Source organism: Homalodisca vitripennis, chromosome 4 (assembly GCF_021130785.1).
Source record: "Homalodisca vitripennis isolate AUS2020 chromosome 4, UT_GWSS_2.1, whole genome shotgun sequence".
Lineage (NCBI taxonomy): Eukaryota > Metazoa > Arthropoda > Insecta > Hemiptera > Cicadellidae > Homalodisca > Homalodisca vitripennis.
The window spans coordinates 108851469-108871107 of NC_060210.1; the positions used below are offsets into that span (position 1 = coordinate 108851469).

The 19639-nt window shown below is 34.7% G+C and overlaps 1 protein-coding gene across 4 annotated transcripts in view; it reads left to right on the plus strand.

The window, feature by feature from the left end:
• Positions 1–19639, plus strand: part of LOC124359944 (mediator of RNA polymerase II transcription subunit 12) — a 103903-nt gene that overhangs the window by 20848 nt on the left and 63416 nt on the right. For 3 of the 4 annotated variants that reach the window (XM_046813130.1, XM_046813131.1, XM_046813132.1), the window contains exons 4-12: positions 5201–5360; positions 5473–5580; positions 5898–6055; positions 7687–8006; positions 8125–8242; positions 9249–9400; positions 9487–9581; positions 12063–12238; positions 17128–17380. In XM_046813130.1, coding sequence (XP_046669086.1) covers positions 5201–5360; positions 5473–5580; positions 5898–6055; positions 7687–8006; positions 8125–8242; positions 9249–9400; positions 9487–9581; positions 12063–12238; positions 17128–17380 — 1540 coding nt within the window. The remainder of the gene's footprint in view (positions 1–5200; positions 5361–5472; positions 5581–5897; positions 6056–7686; positions 8007–8124; positions 8243–9248; positions 9401–9486; positions 9582–12062; positions 12239–17127; positions 17381–19639) is intronic. The other variant, XM_046813133.1, reaches the window with a different exon arrangement.

A 19639-nucleotide genomic window follows, 5' to 3' on the forward strand; every position in this document is an offset into this window, starting at 1 on the left:
TGTCCTCACTACTACGATGTGTGGAGCCTGCTTCCCTTGATATTCGTGAATGGTAGAGACGTTATGGCCTAATTTCAAAAGTTGTGCTTTTTCAGTTTGTTTAAAAACCAGCATTTTGGTGTCTTTTACCATGACTGGTATACTATTGATGTTGTCAAAAACATGTTTTACAAGCTCTCTTTTTACATTGCTGCTTGTTGTCATACCTTCTGAATAATATTTGGAAAGAATGCAGGCAACTGTCATCGTACATCTGTAGGAGTGACTTAAATACTGTGAGATCTCAGTGATTTTTGTAATGTCATGGAACTGGGTTGAGTGGCCTGTGACCCGATTAATATAGGGGATTTGGTTCATGTCGCCCACCATCATGACCTCTTTGGCTTGTGAAAGTTCGACTGCGTATAAGATTTCGCCAGCATGCACCATGAGTGCTTCATCTACTATCAAGCGGTTATAAGTTCCTCCATTTTTCAAGTGGTTTGTCGAGTTTATTAAAAATGAGTGCACAGTTCTACAGTAGTTCTTCACATCATCTTGAAGTTCAGGATGGCTTGTCTTTAGCCGGTTTGAGAATTCAGTAGCTCCTTCTTTTGTGGGATATAAGACCAAGTCTCCTATTTTGAAGTTCTTCAAGATGAAGGATGTTTTCCCACATCCTGGCACACCTTGCACTAAGTTAAACCTAGCCTTGGAAGAGTATGTGTTATCGATCTTGGTATTTTTTGTACTATTGTATAATTTAAGGTCATTCATTAGTAGTGTGTCATCAGATACCAATATTAGGTCATTAATTACACTAGCGTTAGAGGCAGCGGAAAATTTTGATTGTTCACCCTTTGTTAGATCTACAAAATGTGCTCCGTCAAAGCCGCACTGGTAATTCTTGTTAGGGTCCCCAATAAGAAAGTTGCCACTCTTCAAATCAATGAGAGCAAAGTTGTCTCTGTATTTTAATAATGTGTTTCTTATATCTTGCGTAATTTTTTCTCTTTTGCTTAGGTTGTATTCCTGGTACATTTTTGAAAATCTTTTCAGGAGTAATTCTTCTTTTATCCTCCATAGGTCCCTTTGTTCCACCATAGCAGTTCTGACAAAGTTAGATTTAGAGTCAATTTGGGCCTGAGGAGTGTTGTTTGTAGTCGGCGCATGTGGGATCTTAGTTCTCCAAGTGTTGTAAATTCCTGAGTTGTTGCTGCTGCATGTCATTTGAGAAATTTTTCGTTGATTTAGCTGTTGTTTGTCCAGGATTTTATCAACTGATTTTTTCAATTTTTTGTCACTTGAGTAAAGTCTCATACGATGCAAGTAGGCATTGCTTGAGAATTGCAACAACACTTGTAGAAGGTCTCTTTCATTTAAGAGATGTTGTTTTAGAAATCCAACAGTTCTCTCTAGGTCAATAGAAAACAGTAGAGGGAATTTAAAACAGTCATTTGCTAGTTCCATAAATTTATAAAGACGTCGCTTCCAGTTTCCTGTTTTCATGGATTGACAAATGATTATGTATGGTTTACCAGAGGTCGAGGTAGTGGCAAAATTGTTGTACGAGAGTTGATTTAGCTCAAGTCTTCTTTGCAGTGCTTTTAAGGACTCTGGGGTAAGTGAAATTCAGCATTCTCCTGTATCTTTGTCATAAAAACACAGACCACAGCTGTCTCTCCAATTGTCATCCATGTCAAGTTGTGTTGTCACAAGTGGTGTTTCTTCCGGATGAAAGGAAAATATTTTTAGATTTTCCAGAGAATTTTTATCAAGTGAGTGTAGTGATGACAATTTACCGGTATTTGAATTAACAGCAACACTGCGTATTACTCTTTTCATCACAGGTCTGGTCTCTGCTGTAACATTTTCATCTTCATCACTGAGATAGGCAGGAGAGTCTATATTTATACCCTCGATGAGTATTGACTGTTGATTATTCCTTAGACTAGGAAGCCTCTCTGTTTGTTCATTTTCCCTGACTATCTTTTCTGCAGATCCTGCAATTACATTGCAAATCTGTGTAGTTTCATTGCTAGATGAAGTTATTTGTCTTGTATGCTGTTCTTTTGATTGGGAAGTAGTCAAAGTAGTTATAGTATATTCACTGTTTGGCTGTGGTGTGGTCTTCTTTCTAGAGCATAGCTTATTTAAGCAGGTTATTATGTTCGCAAAGGTTTTATAACCTTTGGTGGTAAGTTTTCCATGGACAGTTAGGCATTTAGTTGTCAGTCTTTTTTGTGTATTACAGAAAACCACTTGTTTTTCTTTACACAACCACTTGATATTTGAGTTTGCGTTATTTAGAAGTTTAGGAGGAATTTTCCCATCTTTCATGATGCTATTTACTATTATGGCGGAGTTGGGAAATTTGTTTTTTGTCACATTTATAAGAGTATAAAGATAGCCCATGGCATCATCCGGTGATTTTGACAAGTGCAGTATGTCTGCACCCTCCTGAAGTACCACAAATTTTGGATTCCAAGTGTCTGGTAAGCTTATAATTTTTGGGAAATCATTTATAGTTTTAATTTCAAGGACTTTAGTTTCAACATTTAAAATTTTTAGTTTCCCAATAGGCATGTCAGTGATTACCAAGCAGTCCAACTTCTCAGTGATATTTACAGGGCATGGTACTGTCTTGTTGTCTCTATATTCTTCAGTCTTACATAGTAACGTGTCATACTCAATTTCAAATTCATATAAAGTCTGCCTTAGTAACTGAATGGTATTCTCTGATTTTGTAAGTTCCTTTTTTAAAGACTCAACTTGGCTTGAAAGGCATTCCAGCTCCTGCAGCAATTCATCGTTGGAAGGTGGATAAGGTATAATAGTTTCCATTAGACAGTTATTACTTTTAACCAAAGTTTTAATTTGCTGTTTTAAACTATCAATTTCTTTCAAGTAGAAAGCGCTTTTCAACTCAGCATCTTTTTTACTATTTGTTATTATGGTATCCAGAGATTTTATTTTTTCATTCAGTTCATTTTCTGAGGAGTTGTGTATGCTAGTACAGCTTTTATGAGAGAGTGGCTTAGTTGTATTGTCACTCATAGTTTTCTTGGTGATAGGAGTATCAGGGCTTAGTGTCTGGTTTTGATTATGCTTATTTTTGGAGACTATCTCCTCTAATGCCTTGATTTTATTGACATAAAACCTATTTTCTTTATTTATTTGTTCTTCCATGTCTTCCATAGTTTCAGTCCCTATCCTAAGTTTATTTTCAAGAAATGACTTTTCCAAGCTATGGTTAGTTTTTAGTTCTTCTATCGCATGCAAGAGGTTTTGTATCTGATCATCTGTAGCTTTTAACTTGTCTTCAAACTCTAGCTGAAGCTTATTAAACTTTACCTTTAGGTTGAAGTTGTCATTTTTTAAGATATGATTTTCATTGAGGAGAAAATTGCCAGCCTCAGCAGCTATAGTGAGGGAGGTTTCTAAGTCTTGTTCTTCATTTCCAGATAAATTTGATATTTTTTCTCTTAGGTTATTTTCATTGATTTGAGAAAGAGAAAGTTGCACAGATTTGTTTGAAGAGAGAGCTTCATAAGCTTCGATCAGTGCCTTGTGTAAATCAGGGTTTGAACTGTTATTTTTGTATAATTCATTGTCTGAGTCGAGTTTAAATTGAGAAATATCTTTTTCAGAGCATGTAGCAGTCTGTTTGGTGCCATAAAATATAACATGATACCTGGTCCTAGTTTTAAGATTTTCAATTCTTTCGATGTAAGCAGGCCAGGGTGAGTGGCCCCTTATTTTAACAACTACAGTTTCATTAAGCTGGAACATACTATCTTATACTTAAAAAGTTGTATGGAATCACAGTTTCTTTGAATTATTGAGTTTGAGGAGGTGACAGGCAGACAGACAGTTGCAACTATTTCAGCAGTCTGCAGCGAGGTCACTGCCCAGCTTTGCTATGTCTGCATATTTGAGGTGTGATGATAGATGTGCTCATCACTAACATACTGTGTTAATGAGGTCACAGTATACATACGGCTCTATAATGTTAGTGTGCTTAATGTTAAAACGGGTTGGATTGTCGTGATATCTTTTTTTTAATTACTTACTTGTGGATAGTAATCTCACTTGGATTGGCCAAAGTCCAGGTAAGAACCCATTTTACACACTAAAAGTTAACTTTTTTAGGGAGTGAAATGCACTGACACACTACACATCCGCCATCTTGTACAGTCCTTAACACCTCTTTTCAGATTCTCACAGATGCACTCCATTATATTCACCAAATATAGACACCTTATTTGTGAAATCTGTTAGAAAATGCACTCACAAAAACAAAAATCATACATTAAACACATTGACAAAAATAGACAAAAATTGTGACCTTTTTTTAGATTTTATGGATGGAAAACAACATAACATAGAATGTATAATATACTGATATGATTGTGTTGCAACTAGTTTTTTAATTGATGTTATAGAAGTATTGTTGTGAAATAGAAGAACGCTTGTCTATCTAAATATATTTATGATAATAACATAATATAAATACATTGTTACTAGTTGATAGAACAATCAGCAGGCTTACCTTGAAAACTATCTTCTAGGGTCCATTGATTGAAAGAACACATAAACGTAACATTTTTCACATAATTAGAAATTTTTGATCTTTTTCAACCAGTAGAGACATTCTAGTTGTCAATTAGTTACAGACCATTGGTTACAGAGTTACTATATTATTTATGTGTGTGGAAACTTTAGCCTGCTAGAGGGAGTGGAGGAAGGAACTTATGTCAGGTTTAGGTTTGTAGGATTTCTTGATATTGTTACCTATTGGTATGCTAGGTCCCATTTTCTTACTGTGAGGGATCACGGTCTTTTAGGTACTTTGGTATTATCCGGATGCCACTATTTTTGGATGCGTTTCCTTGTTTCATAATGAGTCTAAAAGAACTTGATGAGTCATACTTCCTGTCGCCAAATCATCTCCAAATAGGCCTAGACGAGCAAGCCTTTAAGTAGACCTGGACTACAAATCACCTGTCACTTTAGAATAATTTAATTTTTGTTATTTTAGTTTTTGTTTTCAAATAATCAAGCTTCAGAGGCTATTGACATTGCATGAATTTGAGTTATAAAAAAAATGTACAGGTAACAGTTGAGCTAAATATTACCATATAATCATAATAGTCAATTCAAAAAGTGACATTTTAAAGAAAAACTTGAATGTAATTTGTTATTTTGTGAATGTTCTCAGGCTCCTAATTTCAATAAGAAGGAAGAGATATTCCCATTGCTATGTGAATACCAGGTCCCACTCATGCGGGCTGCCTGGTTCATCAAGCTCAGTTCTGCCTACACTGTTGCAATATCGGAAGCCAAAATAAAAAAACGGCAAATGCCTGATCCTACTCAAGGTTTGTCTAGATCTTTTCTTCAATAAACATGTTTCATGTGTAAACATTCAATTATGATATATATGCAATGTATAACTTTTTTATGGTTTTAATACCAATAAACTTGTTGTAGAGTGTTGCTGGAGAAGAAGCTTAAATGTAAACAAGAGTAACACTTCCCCAACCCTCCTTTTAGCTCCTTTGCCATCTACTCTTCCTTCTATCCCATCTGTTATAATCGGTAAAAAGTTGTAACTTATATTAATATTACACTTAGTTCTTAATGTTGTGTATGAGTAGTTTATAACACTCTCTTTCCTGACACAGTACTATTCATATAAAACTATCAAATAACTTATAAATAAGATTATAAAATTTTTAGTTTTTGTTAAGAATAATCATATGTAAGTATTATTTAGACTTTTATATTTGGTCTAGTTTACCTTAAGCTATTGCAATAACTAAGAGCCTTGTTATTATAATTATCGTTGTATTGTTTTGCATTTTTTCTATTACATAATGAACATAGTTTGTTATGAGAATGATGTATCATTACAGAGTGGACAGGAACCCTTTTAAAGTTCATGAAGGAGCAATTGTGCAAGCCTCTATCGGATTACTATACAAGTAGTAGTACCACCATCATGAGTGATGATCAGAAACTGGCTCTACGACAGTGGCAGTACTGTGTCAACCTCATCAAACATATGTATCAGGTACATTTATATTCCTTTTTAAATCTTGTTATTGACAATAGATGATTTTTAAGGATAATAGGATTTTAGAAATGTGCAAAAATATTTTAATATATATGTAGTGATACAACAATGTCAAGCATACTTAGGGGTCCAAGGTGACTGGAGCAAGCACTGACCATGTCACTGTGCAGAAGAAGCATACTGAATACTACATCCGTAAAATGACATGTCCGCAACCCACTAGTGACAGTGAACAACTGAGAAAAAATCAATATGGGTACATCATGTGGCAGAGCTTCATCATCTGAAACAATAGCAGGAGACATAATGGCTATAGTTGGGAAGGGAGGAATAAAAGGCAGCTGCTCTTCGGCTTAGGTTTTTGATCTAAAAGTCATTTTATATGTTTAAGTTTTATTGGCTGAAAGAGTCTTTGAATATTTTGTTTAGGTTTCCTATATAACTCATTTTTTAATATTTGTGGCCGAAGTGACCCAACTCCAACAGACTGTTGATCTACTAATTTTATGTATGAAGCCTCAATAATTAATCTACATTTCTACCTCACCCCACTTCATATGATAATTTTCAGACCAGCAATGTTTAGCAGTTTTAGAGTTTTCTACTAACACTTTTCTTGTACTGCCTTTATGTTCTTTGAAAGGCAATTCTTGAAAGAGGTTGGTCAGTGTTTTGTTGACAGTAGAGAACGTAGTAATTAAAAAGTGCCATGTCTATAAAATTAAAAAATATCTACTTCCAGTATTTTGACGTTCTGCTGCAGGAGGTGTGATAAATAGATTTGTCTGACACATCTACCCCTCCCATGAACTGATTATATCTATGTATTACTAATGGTTTGACTCCCTCTAAACCTTTCTTGCTTCGGACATGAATATCTTCTGCATGACATGCGGTTGTTAATAAATAAACTGGTTGTCAATGAACTTTTTGCTTGAAACCAACCAACGATGCTTGTTCTTGTCTGCAGCATATACACTCTCTGGCCCCAAGTTTGTGGTTCAAAACTTTAGACTCAAAAATTTAGAAGGTTTTTTTATGTTTCCGGTCATGTATGTGTTTCTTACAAAAATAATTTCTTCACAAAAACGATAGTATTTGGTCAACATGTCTAGTTTTATATTTAGAAAATAAGCTTGCAAATTGGCCAAAATGGGTTTAAAACTTTTCAATCGGGAGATCCAGAATAAAATGAGTACAGTAGAACCCCTCTTACCTGACACTTGATGGGACTGGGCCAGGAGTAAAATATCCAAAGGAAAAAAAATTCTTTTCCAATTAAAAATGTCCATATATTTGATGAAAAACAATCATACAGTAATATAAGAGTGTATACAATATTAGTGCAATAAGTTTGAGCCAAAAAAATGAGTATATTCAGTACTGTATACAGTAACTAATGTATGAAAATCCAGACATTGAAACAACCAAACTCAGTCCAAGAAATTGTAAACTTTACTGGAACAGAAAACTTCAGTCATCTTGTTGTTATTTTCTTCCCTCTCTTTACTCATCTTTTCTACTACATTGAGACTTTCCATAACTGGGAATGTTGTCATTTAACAAAGTATCCACATGTATATTTTTAACGTTCACCCCAATTATCTCACTCTACTGTATGATTCTAGGAAGGGCTGTTGGAGAGGCAAGAAACTCTACAGTGGATTCTAGAACTATTAGAGCGTCCTTTACGATCAACATCTTCATCAGAAGATGGACTTTTCCGCCTATTTCTTCCTCTAGCACTACAATACATGGAGGAGTTTGTGCAGTCCGAACTGCTGTCACGCAAGATATCCTACCTGTGTTCCCGCAAGATCTCCCAGCTGTGCAGTGGTGAGCCTCAGAGTGGTGGTGGTGTCTCCCCCAACTCACCGGCCATACATAACACTCCCACTAATAGTGGTAACACTCAGAGTTCCACTGGACAGCAACAGTCGTCCAACAGGTTAGAGTGGAACATTTCAAACATTTACACATGTAATAAAATGAAAAGTTAACTAATATTAAAGTTTATTTTAATTTGTTTATCTTGTTCAGTTTTAATTTTTGTTTGTATTTTGCAGCTTGATTGCTACACAAGGAGGTACTAATACAGCCAACACACTTAGTGTCATGTTCAACGAGTACCTGAGTTGTCCTCACCATCGAGACTTGATCCTTGGTCTCAGTGCAATCTTGCAGGTTTAGTTCTTTTATATTATAAAAATCTACTATTATAACTTGTATCATTTTTATGTTTGTGTCCTTTTTTCATTGGCTTCGAACAGCTATACACCATCTATTTGCAGATTTGAAGAAATACAATTATAGCCTGTGGTTATCACCCAACAAGTGACAAGCATCGCATCTGTGGGACTAACATCAACATGAAATAGCTAATTAATTGGCTGAGCATTAACAAAGCCTATTATTCAAGGGCTCGAAAAATTTCATCTCTGTGTTTGTCCGCACAATACCGAAATTGAACTTAGCTACACACTTGAAGCTTCATTTCTATAGAGGAACAAGGAGTTCAATGATGGTGCGTCATTACATGGGATTTGGCTGACCTTTAGCGATTATCTTTACATTGGTCTTGTGGGAAACCATGATAGACAGTAAATAGCAGAAAAAAAAAAAATTTTGTCAATAAACGTAGTACATTCATAAGAGAGACTTTTTGAACAGAAATGTGAATATATCATGTGGAAAGACATCTTCACAAATATTTCATCTGTAGACTTGAAATTTTCCATGAAACTTTTTGTCTACATAGACAATAAGTTCTGTGATGTTGCACGCCCAACCATGGAATTTGACTGAGCGTCGTTGTAGCCAATCACTTGTAGACTGACACAATTTTTCATTTGTTTGCGGGGGGATTTAAATGATGAGGGGGAGGGGGATTTTCAAAAACTATATTTTATGAAAATAGATAACTGTATATTTTGGAATTCTTCAAATAAACCTATTCTATATGTATTCTCTCTCCCTGAAACAAAGAAAAAAGTTTTCAGCTTAGTATTAAAATAAAATTTACACACATTTATAGCACATCTGAACTTTATGAAACACAAAATACAATGCTGCTAAATTGAAATGACCAGAATGTCTGTATTGGACACAATAAGTTTTTTTGACAAATAACATATAGTGTCTTTAGATTAATTTTTATACTCAGGATGTGTTACTGTATTGTGTACTGCAGGTTGTAACACTGGAGTGTCCTACTGCGCTGGTGTGGAACTGTATAGGAGAGGGCAAGTCTACATCTGTGCTGAATGGCTCCCCTCTAGACCACTTACCGTGCTCTCCAGCTGCTCTCCCCATGCCCCAACGTTCAACCAACCCTCACGTCAGGTCAGTCCCCTCTTACCATTACTTGGTCACTGTATCTAGAGTGGTTTTCTCAAACTAAGATGTAACAAACATTTGAATTGTTACAGGAACCAGTTGAAGCTCGGTGAAGAGCTGATCAAACAACGCAGTCAGGCTGCGGAAGGCCGGTGGTCCTGTGACAAGTGGCAACAGTCCTCTGCAGGTATGCCACACTCACACTTCCGGTTTGTTATATTTTTTGCCTCAACTCTTTTTTTTGGAAAACAAAAATATTTATAAGTTTTTCAGGTACATATTTTAGAAGTGACTTTTTTGTAAAGGGCACTTAAAGAGTCAAAGGTAAAAATAGCAAAAATGCACATTTTATTAATAAATTATAAATTAATATAGTTTTAACAAAAGGGTATAAATATATTTTTTGTATCCTATTGTTCACAGTACTACTGCCTTCAATATGATATTATTTAATAATAATTTTATTGCATATAAAAATTTAAAAAAATACTTTAACTGCTTTAAACAATTCTGTTCACTTTCTTGCTTTATTTTCTGTAAGAGTACAAAATTCGATGTTCATAGGTTGGAAATTAAGAATAAGAAACACAAATACACCAAAAATAACCAACAGAATCACCTGTATGACAACATAGCTGGAGTGGCGTTGTGACAGCTGTTACGTAATGTGAAGAAGATGTAGATGATCATAGGAACGTACGTTAGCATGGAAAATGAGATTTTACGATGTTTCGTGTCTCATAAACATTAAAATAAAAAGTGGAATGGATAGCCTGCTCGTCTTTTTCAGCAAGACTACTGTGGGCTACGTATATATATAGCTCGCATCGATTTCTTAGGAAATGAGTTTTGTGGGCTATAAAAGAATTAAAATTACAATTAAACCATTTTAATTCATGACAGGTAGAAAATTAAGTGTAAATAATTTATTATAGTGTGTAGGGGATGGATAAGTACACAAATATTTTAGTGATAATGATTTTTAAAGAAGTACTAAGTTTTCAAAATCCATAGTATTAAATATAAGAAATCCATGGTTTGGAAATGTTGTTTCTAGTGGTGGTTAGTGCAATTAAAATATGTTCTTGCTCCTTAAGGTAAATAAATATAAATATGTCATTGACTCCCTTTTTCTTAAACTAATCAATATTAGTAGGCTAATGCATGAGTGTAATAATAATTGTTTGTAACTGGATACAATTTATGTCAGAAAATGTTTATAAATATACAAATATGTGGTCATGTAGTTAAATTTTATTGTAAGTGTATCCAAATCAGAAAACACTATTAGCAAACTAGTATAGTGCTAGTAATTCATGAAATTCATTACAAATCTAATTCAATAATTGAAATAAGTTAAGTAAGGATTGGATTTTTATAAATAGCAATCAGTATAAACTTTACCTCACAAAATTAATGTTATTATTCCGATAGAATATGAATTTCCTCATTATAGCCCTTAAATATCATTATTCATTTTAAGGTCTGGTGTAGATATATTGATGCTTAAATTTATATTCTAAAATAGCAACACTGTGTTATGCTGTAATAGTGCTTTGTGTTAGTCTTCAATATTGTTGTTTACAATGTTCAAATTCTGTATTAACAGCAAAAACCGATGTACAATACCCAATACATAGATTTGTAAACATAATCGGATTAGACGAAATAGTGAATTATGGCAGACCAGATATAGAAAAAAGAGAACAATAATTGCAGTGGAAAAAGTAGTGAAAAAAAACATTTAGCATAAAAAACTAATGGAAATATATATAAACCATTAAAATCAACCATACAAATACACCAACATAATAACCACATTACAGAATCAGGTACTATACAAATCAAACACTAATAAGCAACAAAAGTACAGATAAATAATAAATATAACTATACAGAAATATATTGATATAATTATGTTTTGTTATGATGAATAAAAAAAAAATGTGTTTTAAAAAGGTTACAATGAATAATAAGTTCATAATAACTCATCTATCACTAATTAAATTACATTGCTGAAGACCCAAGAACTCATTCCTTCTGAAGGTAAGCAAGCTAATGCTGAAGAATTCAAACTGAGCTCCGTTTCCAGGAGGAATCAGACTAGGCAATGGACTGTGATACAAATACAAATTGTAGTAGTGGTCCCTTGCAAAAAGATTCTTTTACCGAGTACCTTGTATTTCCAAGTTCAACCTCTCCAGGATCTTCAAGAAGCTTACCAGGTAGTTCACAACAAAGTACATAGTTTCCATACATTGTCACAACATTAAGTCCATAGCAGTTCTTCTGGATAGGCATCCAGTGTGGGGGGGGGGGGGGGGCAAGTTGGAGCTGTCTCAGACCCTTGTCCTCTTTACTTCAAAGTACCTTGTGTCACTCCTGACACCTACTAGGTAAAGAAAACTTTTCTGGACTTTTTATATTTTAGGGATATGAACAATTTTATGACACCAAACAATGCTGCCATACTAAGGAATTGGTCTATTCAGGGATGAAATATTTATATAGTAAATTAGTACAAAAGTACTTTTCTCGTATTTATACACTTCTGGATCCACTTGCAAAAAATAGCCTTGGCTGCAGTTTCTGCAAATTTTGTGAGTGGTTGTCTTGTTTCCACTATTTCCCGATAACTTTACATGTTTCAATATATGCATGTCAACAGGTGTGACGACGGTGAAGGTGCTGAATGCCCTGGACGCCTTGGACAGGCACAGTTTCGAGCGTGTGGATGCAGGTAACTCTCTGGACACATTGTATGCCAAGATTTTCCCAGCTGCCAACAGTACTACTTCCAAAGACAGCCCTACGACCAATCAAGAGGAGACAAGAGTGGTTTATGTATGTCACATAGTTTATTTATTTAGTTTATACAAATTTACAGTTTTATTACTAAAAGTTAATTAAAAATACAATTTTGAATATAGATTTACAGTAAAAATGTAAAAATTTATCAGATTTCGTAAAAGAATCTGTATTTAACCCTAGTACTGCAACCATGATGGTGAACTCTGGTTTTTTTGCATGCTGCAAGCCATTTTTATCAGTCCGTGACAAAAATACTAAACCTATTAATTGTTGTACATTGTAGCACATAATTTTTCCCCATGACATTTAGTTTTAGAAACAGTTACTATAATTTATAACTGTTACTTTTTACTATATGTTGTCATGAGGAAAATGAAAACTGGGAAAAATTGTTTTACCAACATTTTAACTTTGACCACTTTTTAGCAGTAAAAAATGCTTCTAAACATATTTCAAGTAGCTAAAACATGTAAAAGATTATCTAGAAAAAGAATATGTGCTTAGGTTTTCAGTAGAAATAAAATTGGAATTTCTGCAATAAGTTAAGTAAAAAAATGCTTAATTTACAAACAATGTAAACAATAAACTAAGTATTTTTTTTATTAGAGTAACTGTAAAGTTTCAAAATAATTATTTTATAGCTATAAAGATATACTTTTGCAGAGGCAAAAAGGAAAATAAATAAATACAGTGGAAACGTATATTTGCAGTTAAGACCCTACAAATAAGCTACAAATTAGGGCCTATACTGAGTTTTTATATTTGTATTGAACATATATTTCATATAAGAAACTAATTAGGTAAGGGAAAATAAGCATAAAACAAAAATACTATGAGTAATAAATTAAATATAATATATCTAACGGGGTGCTTGTTGACATATTTTCACTAAAATATTGTATACATCTTTTTGTAAAAGTTAATTATAAGGCTTTTTAAATATTTGTTCTATACAATATTTTGTTAGAACACATATCTGTGAATAAATCATGGTAAAATATGTTTTGATATAAGCTAAAAGTAAAAGATTCATGATATAATATGTAAGCTATAAATAGCCTTCCTTAGTAGGAGCGATAAAATGTTTACTGAAATGAAGCTATTACCTACACATGTTTTACTAGCCTTTATGTTGTTTATTATTTTCTCTCAGTAAAAATTACACCAGAATCATAAAAACGGCAAACTGACTGGAAGCGATTTTGGAGAAAGAAAAATTGCCTCCAACTTTGTTTTGAAACTGTTGCCAACTTTGCAGCACTAAATACCTTTTTGACAATTTTTTCGAAGCAATAGATTTCATCTTCAAGGAGATATTTTTTTATTTAGATCTATCAAGTTATAAAGGAATGAATTATGTTCTTCTGAAATATCTATGTTATACAATTATCAGGGCCTGTTGTAAGGGTTTTGAAGAACGTTTATTGTAAAACAAAGTAAAACACGGAATGAAATAGAAGTTAGAAGAAGTGCTGAAAAGAGAATTAATTTGATGTTGGACTGAGAAGCCTGACAGTCAAGGAGCGTCTACTTCCGGCATTTGTATTCCACTTAGGGTATAAGGAATGGAGTAAAAAAATTCTGTCTTACTCTGTGATAGACCTATATCAGTGCTAAATATTTTAACTGTTCATCAAACAATTTTTGAGATAATGTATGAGACCAAGTCCCCATTTTTCTCCCTTTTTAGCCTATTCTGCCTATCTTCATTGGTCACTACCTTGTGCAGGATCATATCGAACAGAATAAGGGGAGATACGTTATAGTATAAGGTCAGATGTACTAATAAGAAGTGCAATGGTCACAGACAGGATTTGAGCTTGGACTATGATTATCTCAGATCCAAAGTCCAATGTCTTAGACCGTGCGACTATCGGCACTCAACAGAATAGATATGTCGACAACCCTACACGCTCATGCACACAAACACAAACTTTTTGAATTGTCCCAATTTACTCCTAATGTTTCCTATTAGGTCAATTCCTTAAAAGGAAGTTAATGCCTACTTTGCGGGTCACCTTGCTCAGTGCCTTTGTTGTTCATACCCAGATGTTCATTTTTAAAAGGTATGAACATCTGGAAACCTGATACAGTGCAGTATATACTCTATTTTCCCAATCCCGGTTCACTATATCATCCTATATCCTTGGTTTAGCTTAGGAATTATATCCAATATTTAAATACAAGTGCTATCCAGAAAGTAGATTATGTTTTGCTCTGTAGCCGCTAGGGGTGCAATATTTTGATGTCAGGGCGATTCTCCGTTCAGTGGTTATCCAGCTGTGCTAGGGAGAAGTTACTGTCCCTTCTTGTTATTTTACAATAGCAGTTTTAAATATGTGTCGCAATTGAAAATCCCACGAGTTGTGAAGTGCATTCGGTAATATGGTTTTTGTTGGCTAAGCACAATAAACCAATTGAGATTTATTGCCAGCTCTGTGAAGTTTATGGAAACGATGTGATTACTGAAGCTGGAGTGCGTCAGTGATGCATTAGGTTTAAAAATCACCAAATTAATGTGCATGTCATGACGAACAAAGTGACCAAGCATTGTGACAGATGAAATTGTCTGTAAAGTCTATGAGAAGATTAAAGAAAACCGCTGATTCACAAGAACAGAACTCTTACTTATTTTTCCTGAAATTTCAAGGAGTTACATGATATTTTTATGCAGAAGTTACCAAAAATCTTAACAGAAACCCATAGAAATTAGCATATGGCGTCTTCATTGACATTTTTGGACACTTACAAAAAAGATAGTGACTTGCTGCTCAATCAAATCATTACAGATGACGAAACTTGGGTAAAAAACATGAATTTCAAAACCAAATGACAGTCTATGAAGTTGGGGCACACATACTCTATAAAAAACCAAGGAAATGCATGCGAACATTGTTGGTACAGAAGATTATGGTACAGAAGACTGCTTTTTGGGACAGGAAAGGAAATCTTGTTGATTTCTTAGAACATGATACAACCATAAATTCTGCGAGGTATTGTGAAACCTTGCAAAAGTTAATAAGAGCCAATACAAAACAAACACAGAGGAAAGTGAAGTTCGAAAATTTTGTTTGCATGATAACGCCTGACCACACATGGCAAATCAGACTCAAGAAGTGCTGGATGCTTTTAAGTGGGAGGTGTTTCCACACCAGCCTTACAATCCGGATCTTGCACCCAGCAACTACCACCTGTTTCTGTTTCTGGCTGTCTGACCTGGCTTGTGATGCAGCGCTTTGATGATAATGTGGAACTGCGGAAGGGTGTGACTACTTGGATACTTGGTTGAAGTCTCAGGTGGCAGAATTTGATAAATAGTTCACCGCTATGAAAAGTGTCTAAATTTGTATGAAATGAAATATGCCTTTATTTAAGAGGCGGAGTTAGGGCTATTTAACCCTCTCTACCACTCAACCCCCATCTAAAAATGGGGCTGGTGTGGTAGCTGTATTTAAAAATTGTATTTTACTGTAATTTACAAAATATGTATATAATACATTTTTTTCTTTTACTTTGTTTTTTGTTTGTATCAAAACATAATCTACTTTCTGGATAGCCTTTGTACCTAATCAGTACAGTATGCCTCATCTGTGAGGGAACGGACGTACAGGGTGGCCATCCGACTGGGAATTTATAGCACCATGAACATGTCCATGTAGAACCAGGAAAATTTAAAAACAATGTTTCTGTCTCTAATAACTTATGAAATAATTTGACAGCTCCTTGAATCAGGACCTGATCCTGAAACATCGTACTTTACACAATGTGGTCTGTAAAAGTGTGATTGAAGATTGACATATATTCGGAGCCCCATCTGACGACAGTTTATCGAAGGTTGCCTTTTCTAGTGTAGTGATGTTTATCTTGGTTACTTCTACTGCTGTGATGTGACAAGCCTGAACACACACATAACAATCCATTTGACAATTTAAGTTGGCTGACCGATTGTCTCGGCTTGGTCACTGTACTCTACCAGATTTAAGCGGTAAAGTGGCAGAGCAGTAGTGGCCTTGATACAAATTGTGATTTGTGTTTAAGTTTTAAATGGGAAGAAGTTGTCCAACTATTATTCTTGAGTGAAAATAGCATTTTCAAAAGATGGGTGTTAGATTGCAGTGGTATAAAATATACAGTGTTCACCCCATAACTAGTTTTAGAATTCGACTCAGTGTATATTATCATCTGTTCAATGTTTTAATAAGAGATGCAACCCATTTCTTTGAGTACACCAAAATGTCAGTTTACCAGACTTGATAAGACACCTTTTGAATAAAAAATAGTGGGCTTATGACAACAAGTAAAGCCAAGAAGAGGGTGTTTGGGCCTGATATGATGCACAACAATGACTGAATGAGCTGAGTAGTAGGGGAATGATGTAATGTCTGGGATTGGCGGCGGATCAGCAACGGAACCGTATGGTACTACTATGCCACTCACGTCTGTCTTGGCCAGTGTCGAGCGTTCTCAGTATGTGCAATACAAACATTAAGCTTTAAGTCACCTCTCTTAACGCTTACCGCTTGTATCCAATCCATCAAACCTCAAGCAATAAAAATCGTAGATGCCCCTTGACATTGAAGTCTAGGACTGAAACATAAGGCTGAAGATGGCTGCCTTTAGCCCTCCCCCTTCCAACCTTGGCTTTCCTGTATCATTGTTTCAGATAACGCGCCACTATATCACTGGAAATGCTCACATTATTTTCTAGGTAGTATTACACTTTCACTGATGTGGGTGTGACTTGTAGTGTGCTCTTGACTTATGTGCAGTGAGAACACTTGGGTTCATTTTCTCCAGTCTGGACTTAGGATGTTAATGTATAAGTCAGGTATGATACATTTTTCCAAGTGGCAGGCCATTACCGCATATTGTAATTTTAAGTACATGTTTATGTATTAAAAAGTAAATATTTTATTTTACAGTCAGTGTCACAAGACAAAGCAGTGGTGGAGATCCTGTGTCAGTGGGCAGTTAGTGGGATGAGGTATGGTGAGCATAGAGCCATGGCTGTTGCCAAACTGCTGGAGAAGAGACAAGCGGAGGTCACTAGTGGAGCTGGTAATGGAGAGTCAGACACTGGAGATGACAAGGACTCCACCAACTCGGTTCCAACCGGCCTGCCAGTTTTCCAGACTCTACTTATGAGGTTTCTTGACTACGATGCCCCTGTTCTAGGTAATTCTAGTTGAAATTCCTACTTTTGTTGTAAAAAAATGTTTAAAATGAACATTCTGATAAAATATTATATATTAGGTTTGTTATTGAAAAAGATGCTATAAATTTTGTAAGTAAATTCTTCTTTACAGTTTGGAAACATTAAAAACAAGGTTGTTTTCTTATTTTTTATGAAGTGCCTTTGTTTGTTTGTTTTGCTTTCACGCATAAATAACTGATTGTACTGAAATTTTATATGGACATTTTTAGAGTCCTTGGGATGAATATAGACAAGACCTATTGTTATTTTGAAAATCGTGAAAGTCTACTGTCCGCTGGTCTCTAAAGCAGTTAAAAATCCCATCTTGGTCTCTAAAGTTGCAAATTATTAATTGAAAGAGTCTGATAAAATTAATGAAATGTTCTTTGTAAATATTGTACTGCCAGCACTAACATGTGTTTCATTAATTTAACCACTATTTTTAATTTGTTTACATTTATAGAGTAAAACCATAACAAAAGTAACAAACTCCTTGTACTGCCAGCACTAACATGTGTTTCATTAATTTAACCACTATTTTTAATTTGTTTACATTTATAGAGTAAAACCATAACAAAAGTATCAAACTCCTTGTTTCAACAACGTTGCAACGAGGCAAACCAACTAATTTAGATTTTACCTCATGAACTATTGTGAATGTGTTCATGTCGGGTATTGAATTTGCTTTCCTTAGAAATTGTGGGACAGCATATTTACAGTAGCTGAAGGAACAAAATACGGAGAGACTATATATTAGCATGATTCAACAAACCATTTGCTCTGTGGCTACAATTGCAGGAAAAAAGCGAGTGCAGTGATAGCAAGTAAAATCACAAAGCAATACATGAAACACTAAATGCAATGCTTATGACAAAATATTGTCGATGGGACATTGTATCCATTTATCACTGATGAGGTAAATGATACTGCTTAGATATATAAGTATTAATTCCTAGACTGGACAAGGAAATAGTATGATATAGCAAACACGCATTGGAAAGCAAGAACATGTACTTTACTGCATCATGTATTTTCTTTACATATGTATGACAACTGTCACAATGTAAGTATTATTGATGTTGATTTTTGTTTTTAATTTTCAATAACAATATCTATATCCATTCAATTTAGAAAACTGTACTTTTTTTAATACAACCTCATTACAAGATTATACAGGGTGTTTGAAAAGTATGGGTACGGCTTAATATTTTAAAAACCATAGGAGATAACATCTATAAACTTTGCACAGTGTCATATGGCTATGTAAACTATTTTTCCTTGCTATTACCATGACATGCCAACCATGGGGGGACGGCCCACAGAGGAAAACATGGAAATCTTAAATTGAAGCATGGGTCGAGTGATACCTCATTTGAAAGAGCTCACTTAGTAGAGTTGAATGCCGCAAACCGCATCTCAAAAGGTTTATCCAATCAGAAATGGCGGGTTTTTTAGGTACACATTGTGAAGTACATTATGCGCTGCCATTTCTGACTGGATCGTCGTATTCTGATGCGGTAGGCGGCGTTTCACTCTACTATCCAATGTGTTTTCACTGACTTTTATTAATTAGCAAATTATGACATAAATTTATAACACAATAAATAAAACACAGTAAATACCGATGTTTTTTAGTTTTATTTATTGTGTTATAAATAATTTATGTCATAATTTGCTAATTAATAAAAGTCAGTGAAAACACATTGGATAGTAGAGTGAAACTCCGCCTACCGCATCAGAATACGACGATCCAGTCAGAAATGGCAGCGCATAATGTACTTCACAATGTGTACCTAAAACAACCCGCCATTTCTGATTGGATAAACCTTTTGAGATGCAGTTTGCGGCATTCAACTCTACTAAGTGAGCTCTTTCAAATGAGGTATCACTCGACCCATGCTACAAATTTAAGATTTCCATGTTTTCCTCTGTGGGCCGTCCCCCCATGGTTGGCATGTCATGGTAATAGCAAGGAAAAATAGTTTACATAGCCATATGACACTGTGAAAAGTTTATAGATGTTATCTCCTATGGTTTTTAAAATATTAAGCCGTACCCATACTTTTCAAACACCCTGTATGTTGGTCTATATGTATATGTTGTAGTGGGAACTCCAATTTTGCGTTGGGAATGTAATAAATTTAAATTAGAAGTGCAAAATTGAAAGAAGCATTACTCTCAATTTTTTGTATTAACCTCTGGTTCTCTTAATCATGAACTCTAAAAAAATGGGTAGTTCT